This window comes from Columba livia, chromosome 27 (assembly GCF_036013475.1).
Source record: "Columba livia isolate bColLiv1 breed racing homer chromosome 27, bColLiv1.pat.W.v2, whole genome shotgun sequence".
Lineage (NCBI taxonomy): Eukaryota > Metazoa > Chordata > Aves > Columbiformes > Columbidae > Columba > Columba livia.
The window spans coordinates 4,349,254-4,360,577 of record NC_088628.1 but is presented as its reverse complement, the minus strand read 5'-3'; the positions used below and the strand labels follow the sequence as shown (position 1 = coordinate 4,360,577).

The following is an 11,324-nucleotide window of genomic DNA, read 5'->3' as shown; positions in this document are numbered from 1 at the left end:
ACGACTACTGGGGTCACGGGGAACTCCTCCTTGGTTGGGTACTGGGGGCACTGGGACCAGTATGGAATCATAGAATCATGGAATCGTTTCGGTTCGAAGAGACAGGATCATCGAGTCCAACTGTAACCCAACTCCAGCACTGACTCATGTCCCTGACAACCTCGTCTGAACATCTTTTAACCCCCCCTGGATGGTGACTCCAGCACTGCCCTGGGCAGCCTGTTCCAATGCCCCACAGCCCTTTGGGGAAGAAATTGTTCCCAGATCCAACCTCAACCTCCCCTGGGCAACTTGAGGCCGTTTCCTCTGCTCCTGGCGCTTGTTCCTGGGGAGCAGAGCCCGACCCCCCTGGCTCCAAGCTCCTTTCAGGCAGTTCAGAGATCAGAAGGTCTCCCCTCAGCTCCTGTTCTCCAGCTGAACCCCCAGGTCCCTCAGCCGCTCCATCACACTTGTGCTCCAGCCCCTCACCAGCTCCGTTCCCTTCTCTTCACTCTCTCTAGTCTCTCAATGTCCTTCTTATGATGAGGGACCCAAAGCTGAACACAGGATTCAAGGTCTGGCCTCCCCAGTGCCCAGCACAGTGGCACAATCTCTTCTCCAGTCCTGCTGGCCACACTATTCCTGGTACAAGCCAGGATGCTGGTGGCCTTTTCGGCCACCTGGGCACACGCTGGCTCATGTTCAGCCGGCTGCCAGTCAACACCCCCAGGTACTTTTCTGCTGGGCAACTTTCCAGCCATTAGTGGGGGTACTGGAGTAACTGGAACCTCCTGTTGTGTAGATACTGGAGTGACTGGGACTAGGACCATTATGGGCAGTCCTGGGATCACTGGCAACAGCATGGGGGTACTGGGGTGACTGGGATCAATATGGGTAGTACTGGGGTCACTGGGACTTTGGGGTGACAAGGTCCTGCACCTGGGTCAGGGCAGCCCCCAGTATCAATCCAGCCTGGGGATGGAGGGATGGGGAGCAGCCCCGTGGAGAAGGACTTGGGGGTGCTGGTGGGTGAGAGATCAGCCGTGAGCCGCCCTGTGCCCTTGCAGCCCAGAAGCCAATGGTGCCCTGGGCTGCATCCCCAGCCCCGTGGGCAGCAGGTTTGGGGGATCCTGCCCCTCCACCCCGCTCTGGTGAGACCCCCCTGCAGTGCTGGTCCAGCTCTGGGTCCTCAGCACAGACACACGTGGACCTGCTGGAGAGGGGCCAGAGGAGCCACAGGAATGACCCGAGGCTGGAACAGCTCTGCTGGGGACAGGTGAGAGAGCTGGGGTGTTGAGCTGAGAAGAGAAGCTCCAGGGAGACCTTATTGTGGACTTTCTGTGCTTAAAAGGGGCTGATAAGAAAGATGGGGACAGACTTTGAGCAGGGCCTGTTGTGACAGGACAAGGGGTGATGGTTTAAACTAAAGGAGGGAGATTCAGGCTGGACATGAGGAAGGAATTGTTGCCCTGAGGGTGGTGAGAGCCTGGCCCAGGTTGGCCAGAGAGGTGGTAGATGAACCATCCCTGGAGACATCCCAGGCCAGGCTGGACGGGGTCTGAGCAACCTGAGCTGGTGAAGATGTCCCTGCTCATGGCAGGGGGGGCACTGGGGGCTGGGAAGGTCCTTCAACACAAACTATTCTGTGATTCTATGGTTTTATGATTCTACCGGCATCATGGGGACACCCCTCTTGGGTGCATGGTGGGGTCACTGGGAGCAGCATGGGGTACTGGGATGACTGTGACCTTCCTGTATGTAAGTAATGGGGTGACTGGGACCAGTGTGGGCAGTACTGGGGTTGCTGGGAGCAGTGTGGGGGGAACACTAGGCTCACTGGGACTCTGAGGTGACTGGAACCCATGGCTGGGGTCATGGGGAAGCCCTGCTTGGCTGGGTACTAGGGCAACTGGGAGCAGTATGGAGTTTCTGGGGTGGCTGAGACCTCCTCATGTGTAGGTAATGGGGTGACTGGAACCGGTATGGGCAATACTGGGCTGACTGGGCAGTGTGGTGGTGCTGGGTGACTGGCACCGGCGTAAGTAGCACTGGGGTCACCGGGACTCTGGGCTGAGTACTGGTACCATGGGGACGCCCAGTTTGGTGCGTCCTGGGGGCACATGGGGTACTGGGAGCGGTGGGTGAGGGTAACTGGAATCGCTGGGACAGCCTCGCGGTTGGCACTGGTGTTACTGGGAGGACACTGGGGTCACTGGGTGCCGCCGGACCCCGCGGTGGGCCCCGCCGGCCGGTGCCGTTGCCCTTTTAAGGCGCCGCCCGCCCCACAACACTTCCACGTCCCCACGCCGATTCTGATTGGCGGGCAGCCTGCCGCGCGCTCCTAACTCAACGTGCGCGCACGCGCTGCTCCGGCCAGTCCCGCCCGCTTTCCGCCGCTTACCTCTGACGTCAGCCATTCCAGCCTATCCGCGATGGGCTGCCCGCTTACGGCTGGGTGCGGACGACCAATCGGAAGCGCCGAAGCGGGTGTCTAATTTACATAATAATAGCGGGGCGTGGCCAGGGGAGGAAGAGCGGCGGCAGGGCCGGGAGGTCGGGGCGGGTCCGGTGCGGGTCCCGCTGGGGGCGGCGGGGCGGGCGGGGTGTGGGTGAGCCGGCGGGAGCCCGGGGGTCGCGGGGGGGCCGGTGCCGCCGGGGCCCTGCGGGCGGGGTGGCGGGAGGTGCCGCCGCGCGGGGGGTCTGTGATGTCCCCGCGGGTAGCGGAGCCGCCTCCTGGAGCTCCCGGAGCCCGCGGGGCCGGTGCCAGCTCTGGCTCTGTCCCTCAGGGCTGTGCCCCCGCGGTGCCGGTGAAGCCCCCCGGACCCATGGCCCACAGCGCCAAGCAGCTGCCCGCCGGGATGCTGTAAGTGTCCCCCCCGCGTCCCCCTGTCCCCTTTGTCCCTTGCGGAAGGCGGCTGGTGTTGCTTTGCAAACTGGGGGGGCTGTGCGTGGTTTGGAGACCCCGCCCCGCGCCGCCCTCCCCTCCCCTCCCCTCGCCCGCCTCCTCCGTTACTCGCGCTCCCACCCAGCCGGGCTCATTAGCGCAGCGGAACTGGCGTGAAAGAAGCGTCTTGAGAAATTAAGACCAGCAAGGTCTTAATTGATGTGGGTGAACTCGTGCTGTCCGCAGCCGGCAGCCGCTGTGCCCCCGGCGCGGGTGGGGGGCGGCTCCGGGCGGAGGGCGGTGGGTGCCGGAGCGAACCGGCCGAGGGAGGTTCAGATAAGAGGAATCTTGTCTGGAATAGCTGCGCTTTTCAAAGCATCCTTGGGCACGCGAGGAGGGGTCGGGGGGGGGGAGGCAGAGACCCGGCGGTGCTGGTGCTGGTGTGTTCTGGCTGAGCGCAGTGGTGCCGTGTGGGCACCACCAGGAACGTTTCTGTTGGAGCTGACACAGAAATCCTAAGGCTGGCCATGCCCGTGCGAAGCCTCAGGGGTGGTTTGTGCCCCCCAGAAGATGGAGAATAGAGGGTCTCGCACCTTCCCGTGGGCTTGTATGTGAGTGTGGGGGTGCAGGGCAGCTGCTCAGGCCCAGATCCCGATGGGAACAGCTCGTGCTGGGTACCCGCTCCATCCGCCAGGGCCAGCGTAGTCACAGGAGGTGTCTCCAGGGGGGTTGTAGAAAGGGCCCCCATCACGTTAATTACAGAGGTGGCTGCTATGGGAGATAACCTGATAGTGCTAGGTTGGGGTCTCTGAGAGGATTTGGGTTTACACCAGGTACGTGATGTGGCAAACAGGAGACAGAGACTCTGGAGCGGGTTGGGATCAGTTTGCTTTTGGGACGCTGTCACATTTTCTTTTTTTGCTGGGGTTTGTGCTTGGCCCAGTGTTAACTGCTGCATCTTGTGACCTGGATAAAACCCAAATGAGCGCTGTTTTCTGCGGTGCTCAAGCCATTTGTGGTGTCAGGGAGCAAAGCGTGTGAGCGAGACACTGGGTCTGCTGTGGGATGGAGCCAGCGGAAGGACCGGGGAGCCCTGGGGAGGTGCCGCAGTGGGGCTGCGTGTGCTCAGCCGTGGTAGAGGGGCTCTGCTGACCTGGGTGCTGGACACGTGTCCTGCGCTGAAGGCAGATGCTGGTCTGTAAAGACGAGGCAGCAAGTTAGAGAGCAGGAGCCAGGGCCACCAGCCCCGTGTTGGAGCCGCTCGGTGCGTCTCGGTGGCGGCGGGAACCTGATGGAGCAGGTTGAGCTGGCAACAGCGTCCTGCCCTCATCCTCTGCCTTGAGGGTTCTCCTCGTCCCTGGCAGTGCCTGTCCAGGGTGTGGGTGACGCCTGGAGCCAGGATCCAAAGCCCTGCAGCTCCTCCTCCCTCGCAGAGGAGGTTCAGCTGGTTTGGGCTGCCTGGGACTCCTCTCTGAGGTGTGTGCCCAGGCCCTGGTGGCGCTCGGGGATCTGACCATTGCCTTTACCTGCACCCAAGAGCAGCACTGGCTGCTCCCAGCCCTGCTCAAGTGTCACTGAAAGGTCCCAGAGTTGTCACTGGACCTTGGGGTGCCTTTTGTGTGCCCAGGGCTGTTCTGCTCAAGCCTCATCACCTAACCGTGGCCTTCCCTCACAGGGGAATGGGCTGCAGGGCTGGTAGCGGGTCTGGGGGTTGTTTGGGTGGGCGGGAGCCAGGGGATGTGTTGCCATGGGTCCCGGGGGTTTCCCAGCCCTTTCTGACGGCCGCACTCTGGCTGCAGACACGCCATGGGCAAAGCTCAGCATGGAAACTTCCTGGTGGCCATCAAGCAGGAGAAGGGAGAGTCGGCACGGACGAGCAGCGAGAAGCCGCACGGCGAGGAGGAGGTGAGCTCCGGTGCCCGTGTCCCCCCGCGTGCTCCCTGCAGCGGGGTCTGTGCTGGGGCTGTCCCTCTGCTTGCCCTTTGGTGGCCCAGGCCAGCCCGTGGCTGCGGCCGCGGCCCAAGGAAAGGCCCAGACCTTCTCTGGCGGGACGGGAGGCCCAGGCAGGTCCTGCTGGGGTGTCCTGCCAGCACCCTGATCCATGCTGGGTTGCCCCTTTCCCTTCGCTGGGTGCCAGCCGGTGAAGAAGAGGGGCTGGCCCAAGGGCAAGAAGAGGAAGAAAATCCTTCCCAACGGCCCAAAAGCCCCTGTGACGGGCTACGTGCGTTTCCTGAATGAGCGGCGTGAGCAGATCCGCACGCAGCATCCCGACCTGCCCTTCCCGGAGATCACCAAGATGCTGGGGGCTGAGTGGAGCAAGCTGCAGCTTTCAGAGAAGCAGGTACTGGCCCCCGGGAGAGACCCCCCAGGGCTGGGCAGCACACACACTCCGGAGCCTGTGCCCCAAACCCCTCTGCTCCCTGCCTGGCCGCAGCTCCGCAGAGGGAGCTTGTCCTGGTACCGTCGGGCTGGAGAGCCGGAGCTGGGCCTGAGCGGTGGGGGGGTCAGTAGCCCCCCAGGGGCCGGGCCAGGCTGAGGACCCTCTGTGACCGCAGCGGTACCTGGACGAAGCGGAGAGGGAGAAGCAGCAGTACATGAAGGAGCTGCGGGAATACCAGCAGTCAGAGGCCTACAAGATGTGCACGGAGAAGATTCAGGAGAAAAAGATCAAAAAAGGTTGGTCGTGGGAGCCGTGGCTGCTGGTGGCGCCGCCGGGATGCAGCCAAGTGCTGCCAGAACCTCCCGGGGACGCTGGGCTGGCTCCTGGGGTAACCCCCTTCCTGCTTCCCAGAGGACGCGGGCGCTGCGGCAGTGAACACCCTGCTGAACGGGCATCCGCACAAGGTAAGGCCCCAGCAGCTCTGCCTGTGGGGGGGACCTGAGGCGTGTGGCACCGCTGGGTTGGGCCTGTGGGAACTGGGCCGGCTGCAGGTTTGGGCGGAGGGCGACTCGTGGGTTGTGCTTCAGGGCACCAGCTTCTCATTGAAGTGGAGCCTGGAGTGGCAGGAGGCAGCGAGTAGCCATCCTCTGCCTGCCCAGGCAGGGCCGCCCTTTGCCCCATCCCTGTGCCTCCTGGCGCCAAGGACATGGGGTCCCTTGCGGTGGGCTCAGCCCTGACTGATGTGTCCCCTCCTGTCCCCCAGACTGGTGAATGCAGCGACACCTTCTCCACCTTCGATGTGCCCATCTTCACGGAGGAGTTCTTGGACCAAAACAAGGGTGAGGGCCTGGGCGGGGGTGGGGACGGCTGCAGCGATTGCCGGCATCCCGGTGGGACCGTGGCTGGTGCTGGATGCCGTATCCAGGCTGGGAAAGGTCCCTGGTGAGGCTGGATCGAGGGGTCAGGGGTCGGTGACGCTGAGTCTCTTGGAAGAGCTGTGGCTGGGGAAGGGGTTGGGTTTGGGTTTGGGATGGGGCAGGGAGCCCGAGGGGCCACCCTTGCTGACGCCGTGTGGTCCGGCAGCCCGGGAGGCCGAGCTGCGGCGCCTGCGGAAGATGAACACGGAGTTCGAGGAGCAGAACGCCATCCTGCAGAAGCACACGGAGAGCATGAACTGCGCCAAGGAGAAGCTGGAGCAGGAGCTGGCCCAGGAGGAGCGGCAGACCCTGGCCCTGCAGCAGCAGCTCCAGTCCGTGCGACAGGCCCTCACCGCCAGCTTCGCCTCCCTCCCCATCCCTGGTGAGTTTGGGGTGGTCACGGGGACCAGCGGCTGCAGGCTCCTGGTGGCCACATGGAACGGCCCCGCTGAGGCAAGTGTGTGGTGATAAATGCTCATTTGATGAGGCAGAACTCTAGAGCATTTTGGGGGCTGCTCCAGGGAGCCCAGGGATGTGACAGCCAGTTGGTTCCCCTATAACTGGGTAGGGTGGGCTGGGAACTGTCCTTGTCTCGAGCTCTAGTCACAGCTGTACCCACAAGGCAGAGATGAACCAAAATCCTTTTGTTCTTGGGTGACACAAGGTGTCGCTCTCTCCTGCTCCAGCGTGTGGCACTTGGTGTTCGGGGTCCCTTGTCCAAGCACCAGCACGCTGGGCAGGGCTGGATGGGGACTTGCTGGCCCTGCTAACTGGGCTGCTGCCCACAGGCACTGGGGAAACCCCCACACTGAGCACTCTGGACTTCTACATGGCTAAACTGCACAGCGCCATCGAGAGCAACCCGCTGCAGCACGAGAAGCTGGTGGTGCGCATCAAGGAGATCCTGTCCCGGATAGCCAGGTGAGCTGGGCAGTGCTGGCCGGAGCTGCTGCACAAGGGCCATCGTGTCGCGGCGAGCAGTGGGACCGCTGGGTCGGGGTGGGTGATGGGGGTCGAGTGGGGAAGCTGCAGGCAGAGATGGGCTCAGCGCTGCTCCGGGCAGTTGGGGGAGAGAGAAGCCAACCCTCCGTCCTTCAGCCTCACCTCCCTCTTCAGCGAACACTTGTGAAGAGGACCAGTCCCTCCTGGAGCCTGGGGCCAGCTGGACCATGGCACTGTCCCTTGGAGCTCACGCAAGGGACAGTCTCTGCTGGTGGTCTGGCTGCTTCCCCTCCACCCCACGCACCTCACTGGAGAGGGGAGCTGGACCCTCCGCCCTGCTGCGCCTGCACCATCTCTGAGGACCTCAAGCTTCAAGGGACCAAGCGGTGACAGGGCTGAGACCCCAGCTGGCGCGGTGCTGGGCGAGGTGCTCAGCCATGAGCGTGAGCGTTCCCCTGCCCTGCTGTGAGCCCCCCAGCTCCTGCAGCCCCGCTCCCCTGAACCAGAGCCTCCCCCAGGGCTGGTGGCAGAGGTGCTTGTGGCTCACCAGCCTGGAGTGGCCCGGAGGCTGCTGGTGCCATGTGCCCTGGGAGCCCCTGGGGCTTGGTGCTGCCTCGTGGCCCCTGCATCAGCCCGAGGAGCCTTGTGGTTCCCAATCCCGTAGCTGGTGAGGTGGCAGGTGTCCTTCCTCTCGCTTTATTTAATCTTCCCGCTTCCCCTCACTGCTCCCTGTGGTGCCGTCACCTCTCCTTCCGCGCTGCCCCGGGACCAGGCAGGGCCGCTCCTGCCCTCTGCAGCGGGGAAGGCAAAAAGAATCCTGCTGGAGGGGGAAGCTGGGACAGACCCCTGCCCCCCCGGCTTTCGGCTCCTGCCTCCCCGGGCCCATTCTGCACTGTGGGACCACAGGGCGGCAGCCGTGTCCTGGCTGTGCTCTGCTGGGCTCGACCTGTCTCTATCTCAGACTCTGTAATTAGAGAATATCTTATTTTCTTACTACCACCACGTTGATCGGGCTCTGGGTTTAACTCGGGCTGGTGTGCGACTGTTCGTCTCTCCCGTGGGGTCTGTGCTTTGTAGATGAGTCTCCTGGTCGCCATCTCCTGGTGGCTGCTTGGGATGGAGACTGGAGCAAATAAACGTGGGAGAAACAACCAGCCCGGGCTCCGTGTGTTCATGCTCAGAGGCGGCTTCCGGGCTACTCCCGGCCCTAACCCCCGGCCTTTTGGGGTGCGGAGCAAGGGTGAGGACCCCGACCTGCAGCCCCGGCTGCGGAGGGTGCGATGGAGCCGGCTCGGTGCCGGCTGCTCTCCTACCTCCAGCTGGGCAGGGCCCTTCCTTGTGCCGGAGCTCACCCGATCCCGGTGGTTACCTGCGCTGCCGGATCGGGTTCCCGGGCACAGGGATCACCTTACGGCCCAGCCGGCAGCCAGCGCCATGTATAATTCAGCAGCGCTGGCAGCGCGATGCGGCAGGCGGGCAGGCGCAGGCAGGCCCGGGAGGGCACCCCCATGGAGAACGGTGTGGGGCAGGAGCCGGGGACCCCCGAGCCACCCGCCGCTGGGGGCGTCCCGGCCCCGCGCCCCCCCTGTGCTCGCCCCAGGCTGGTGTTTCACACGCAGCTGGCCCACGGCAGCCCCACGGGGCGCATTGAGGGCTTCACCAACGTCAAGGAGCTCTACGTCAAAATCGCCGAGGTCTTTGGCATCTCTCCCACTGAGGTGAGGGGGCTGCGGCTACCGGAGTGTGGGGAGGAGGCTTCGCACCCAAAGCGGGGATGCAGACCCCACGGCACTGTCGTGGCCAGTCTTCCCGTGGGTCTCTAGCTGCGTGCGAGCGCAGGCCACCCAGGTGACCTGAAAAAGGGCATTTCAGTCTCAGGGCTGTCTCATCTCCTCTGTGGAATGGTTGTGGGGGGGTTCCGTGCCTCAGTTTCCCCCCAGCACAAGGGCAGGGAGTTGCAGCTGCCTGTCCCCTGGCTGATGGCAGCTGCTGCGTAGCCTGGAGCTGAGGGAAAGGTGCAGAGGGATGGACCAACACTGGGTGCCCCAGACCCTTCTGCTCCAGCAGCACCCAGACCCAGCCAGGCCTGCCCATGGCTGGCTCCTGCCCTGGCACCACTGGTGCCCCCTGCCCTGCCGGGGTGTCCCCAGCCCCTACTGACGGAGTTCCCCATGGCAGATCCTCTTTTGCACGCTCAACACGCACAAAGTAGACATGCAGAAGCTGCTGGGGGGACAGATCGGCCTGGAGGACTTCATCTTCGCCCATGTCCGGGGTGAGACGAAGGAGGTGGAGGTGACCAAGACGGAGGACGCGCTTGGCCTCACCATCACAGACAACGGGGCGGGCTACGCTTTCATCAAGGTGAACCCTGCCCTGTGGGGCTGCGCTGGGGCCAGGGGCAGCCCGGGGGCTGTGGCTCTGCAGGGCGACATCCCCTCCTGTCACCTCATCCCTGGGACCAGGCTCGTCCCCGATCCCCCCTCCCCAGCTATTCCCCACCTGGGTCCACCCTGGCCCTGGGGGTGTCTGCAACCACGGTGCAGTTTGGGGGGGACCCAGTTGCTAAAGGCCATGGAACCCCAGATGTGGTTTCATGTGGGGATGGGGGCTGTGTCTGCCTGTCCTTCCTGTGGTGCCACCTTGTTGTTGTGTGTCCCCTGTCCCCCTGCATGGTCCCCAGAGAATCAAGGAGGGGAGCATCATCAACCGCATCCAGACGGTGTGTGTGGGCGACAGCATCGAGGCCATCAACGACCAGACCATTGTGGGCTGCCGGCACTACGAGGTGGCGCGGATGCTGCGGGAGCTGCCCCGGGCTCAGCCCTTCACCCTCCGCCTGGTGCAGCCCAAAAAGGCTTTTGGTGAGCTGTGGGGGTCCCCCTGCTCTTGCCCTGGGGGATCCTGTAGGGTGGCCAGTCCCTGTGATCCTCCTGCCCTGCAGACCCCTCCACAGCAAGCAGGTGCCCCCCAGGGCCCAACACCCGCCATGTGCACCCCTGCCCTGCACCCCCACCCTGTGTGTACCCCCGGTCCTGGGGCACCCCTGCATGGCACCCATGTGGGCTCTCTCTGGGGGGTTCCAACACCTGCTTGTGCTCCCCTGCCCCGTGTGCACTGTCTTGGGCACCCATGAGCGCCCTGTAACTGGGTGCATCCCCCCCAAGGGTGTCCCTTACACCCTCACTGTCTGTGAGCACCCCCACCCCACGCAGGGCTCACCCTGGGGTGCCGGGGCTGGGTGCTGGCCGGGGTGGGGGCCAGCGGGGCAGGAGGTGCCAGGCCCTGCCTGTGCCCTCACCCCGGGGTGCAGACATGATCGGGCAGAGGACGCGGAGCAGCAAGTCCCCGTGTGAGGGCAGAGTGGCCAGCGGGAAGGAAACGCTGCGGCTGCGGGCGCAGGGCCCAGCCACGCTGCAGGAAGGGGTAAGACCCCCCCTGAGACCCCCCACACTGGGCCCATGGAGGCTCACACTGTGCCCGGGGGTGGGATGAGCATCCCTGTGCCCCTGGGTGAGCCCTGCACGGTGCATCTATGGGCTCTGGGGGAATGGGGGGGTCCCTGGGCTGTGCCCCCACCCCCTGACACCCACCAGCTGGGAATCCGGTCCCCCAGCCCAGCGTGTTGGAAGAAGAAGCTGCCCGCCGGGTGGACGACCTGCTGGAGAGCTACATGGGCATCCGCGACCGCGAGCTGGGTGAGCGGCGGGGCCGGGGGCCCGTTCTGGACCCCCCTTCCCCCGCCACTGACCGGCCTCTCCTCCTCCGCAGCCTCGACCATGGTGGAGGCGGCCAAGGAGAGCCCCGGTGTGGCCCAGCTGGCCCGTGGCTTGGACTCGGTGCTGGGCGAGTTCGCCTTCCCCCAGGAGTTTGTGGCTGAGGTGTGGGCAGCCGTTTGCCACCCCAGTGGGGCGCAGGAGTAGCTGGGGGGTGGCGGTGCCCCTCACCCTGTCCCTTCCCCACGTCCCCACCCCGCCTGAGGCCGGTTGTGCCAGTGGGGTGGGACCGTTCTCCCCGTGCCCTCTCCTGAGCTGCACCCAGGTGTGTCCACTGGGTTGGGGGCCAGCGGGGCTCCCAGCCCATCCCCCCCAAGGGCCCCCTCACCCCCAAAACATGGCGGGAAGCGGCCATGGCTCATTAAAACAGAGACTGGAGGAAAAGGGCTGTTGCTCCATCTGGCAACAGGACTGGACCCCACCAGGGTCCACCTGGGTGTTCATGT

The 11,324-nt window shown here is 64.5% G+C and overlaps 2 protein-coding genes across 7 annotated transcripts; both read left to right on the top strand.

Moving 5' to 3' along the window:
* Nucleotides 1-2,462: 2,462 nt before the first annotated feature.
* HMG20B (high mobility group 20B) lies at nt 2,463-8,256 on the top strand. Of its 6 annotated transcripts, none has more exons than XM_065042416.1 (10): nt 2,463-2,532; nt 2,766-2,842; nt 4,663-4,768; nt 5,001-5,204; nt 5,419-5,539; nt 5,655-5,707; nt 6,007-6,082; nt 6,327-6,542; nt 6,949-7,081; nt 7,277-8,256. In XM_065042416.1, the coding sequence occupies exons 2-10, from the start codon at nt 2,805-2,807 to the stop codon at nt 7,287-7,289; spliced, it is 960 nt and encodes a 319-aa protein (XP_064898488.1). In that variant the 5' UTR covers nt 2,463-2,532; nt 2,766-2,804; the 3' UTR covers nt 7,290-8,256. The 6 variants fall into 6 exon arrangements, with proteins under 6 accessions (XP_064898488.1, XP_064898491.1, XP_064898489.1 ...); XM_065042419.1 differs by having other exon boundaries at nt 2,503-2,542; XM_065042417.1 differs by having other exon boundaries at nt 2,506-2,547.
* A 79-nt stretch (nt 8,257-8,335) lies between these two features.
* Nucleotides 8,336-11,262, top strand: GIPC3 (GIPC PDZ domain containing family member 3). The gene is made up of 6 exons (XM_005514107.3): nt 8,336-8,820; nt 9,281-9,466; nt 9,786-9,966; nt 10,416-10,528; nt 10,719-10,800; nt 10,874-11,262. The coding sequence occupies exons 1-6, from the start codon at nt 8,566-8,568 to the stop codon at nt 11,023-11,025; spliced, it is 969 nt and encodes a 322-aa protein (XP_005514164.1). The 5' UTR covers nt 8,336-8,565; the 3' UTR covers nt 11,026-11,262.
* Nucleotides 11,263-11,324: the final 62 nt, after the last annotated feature.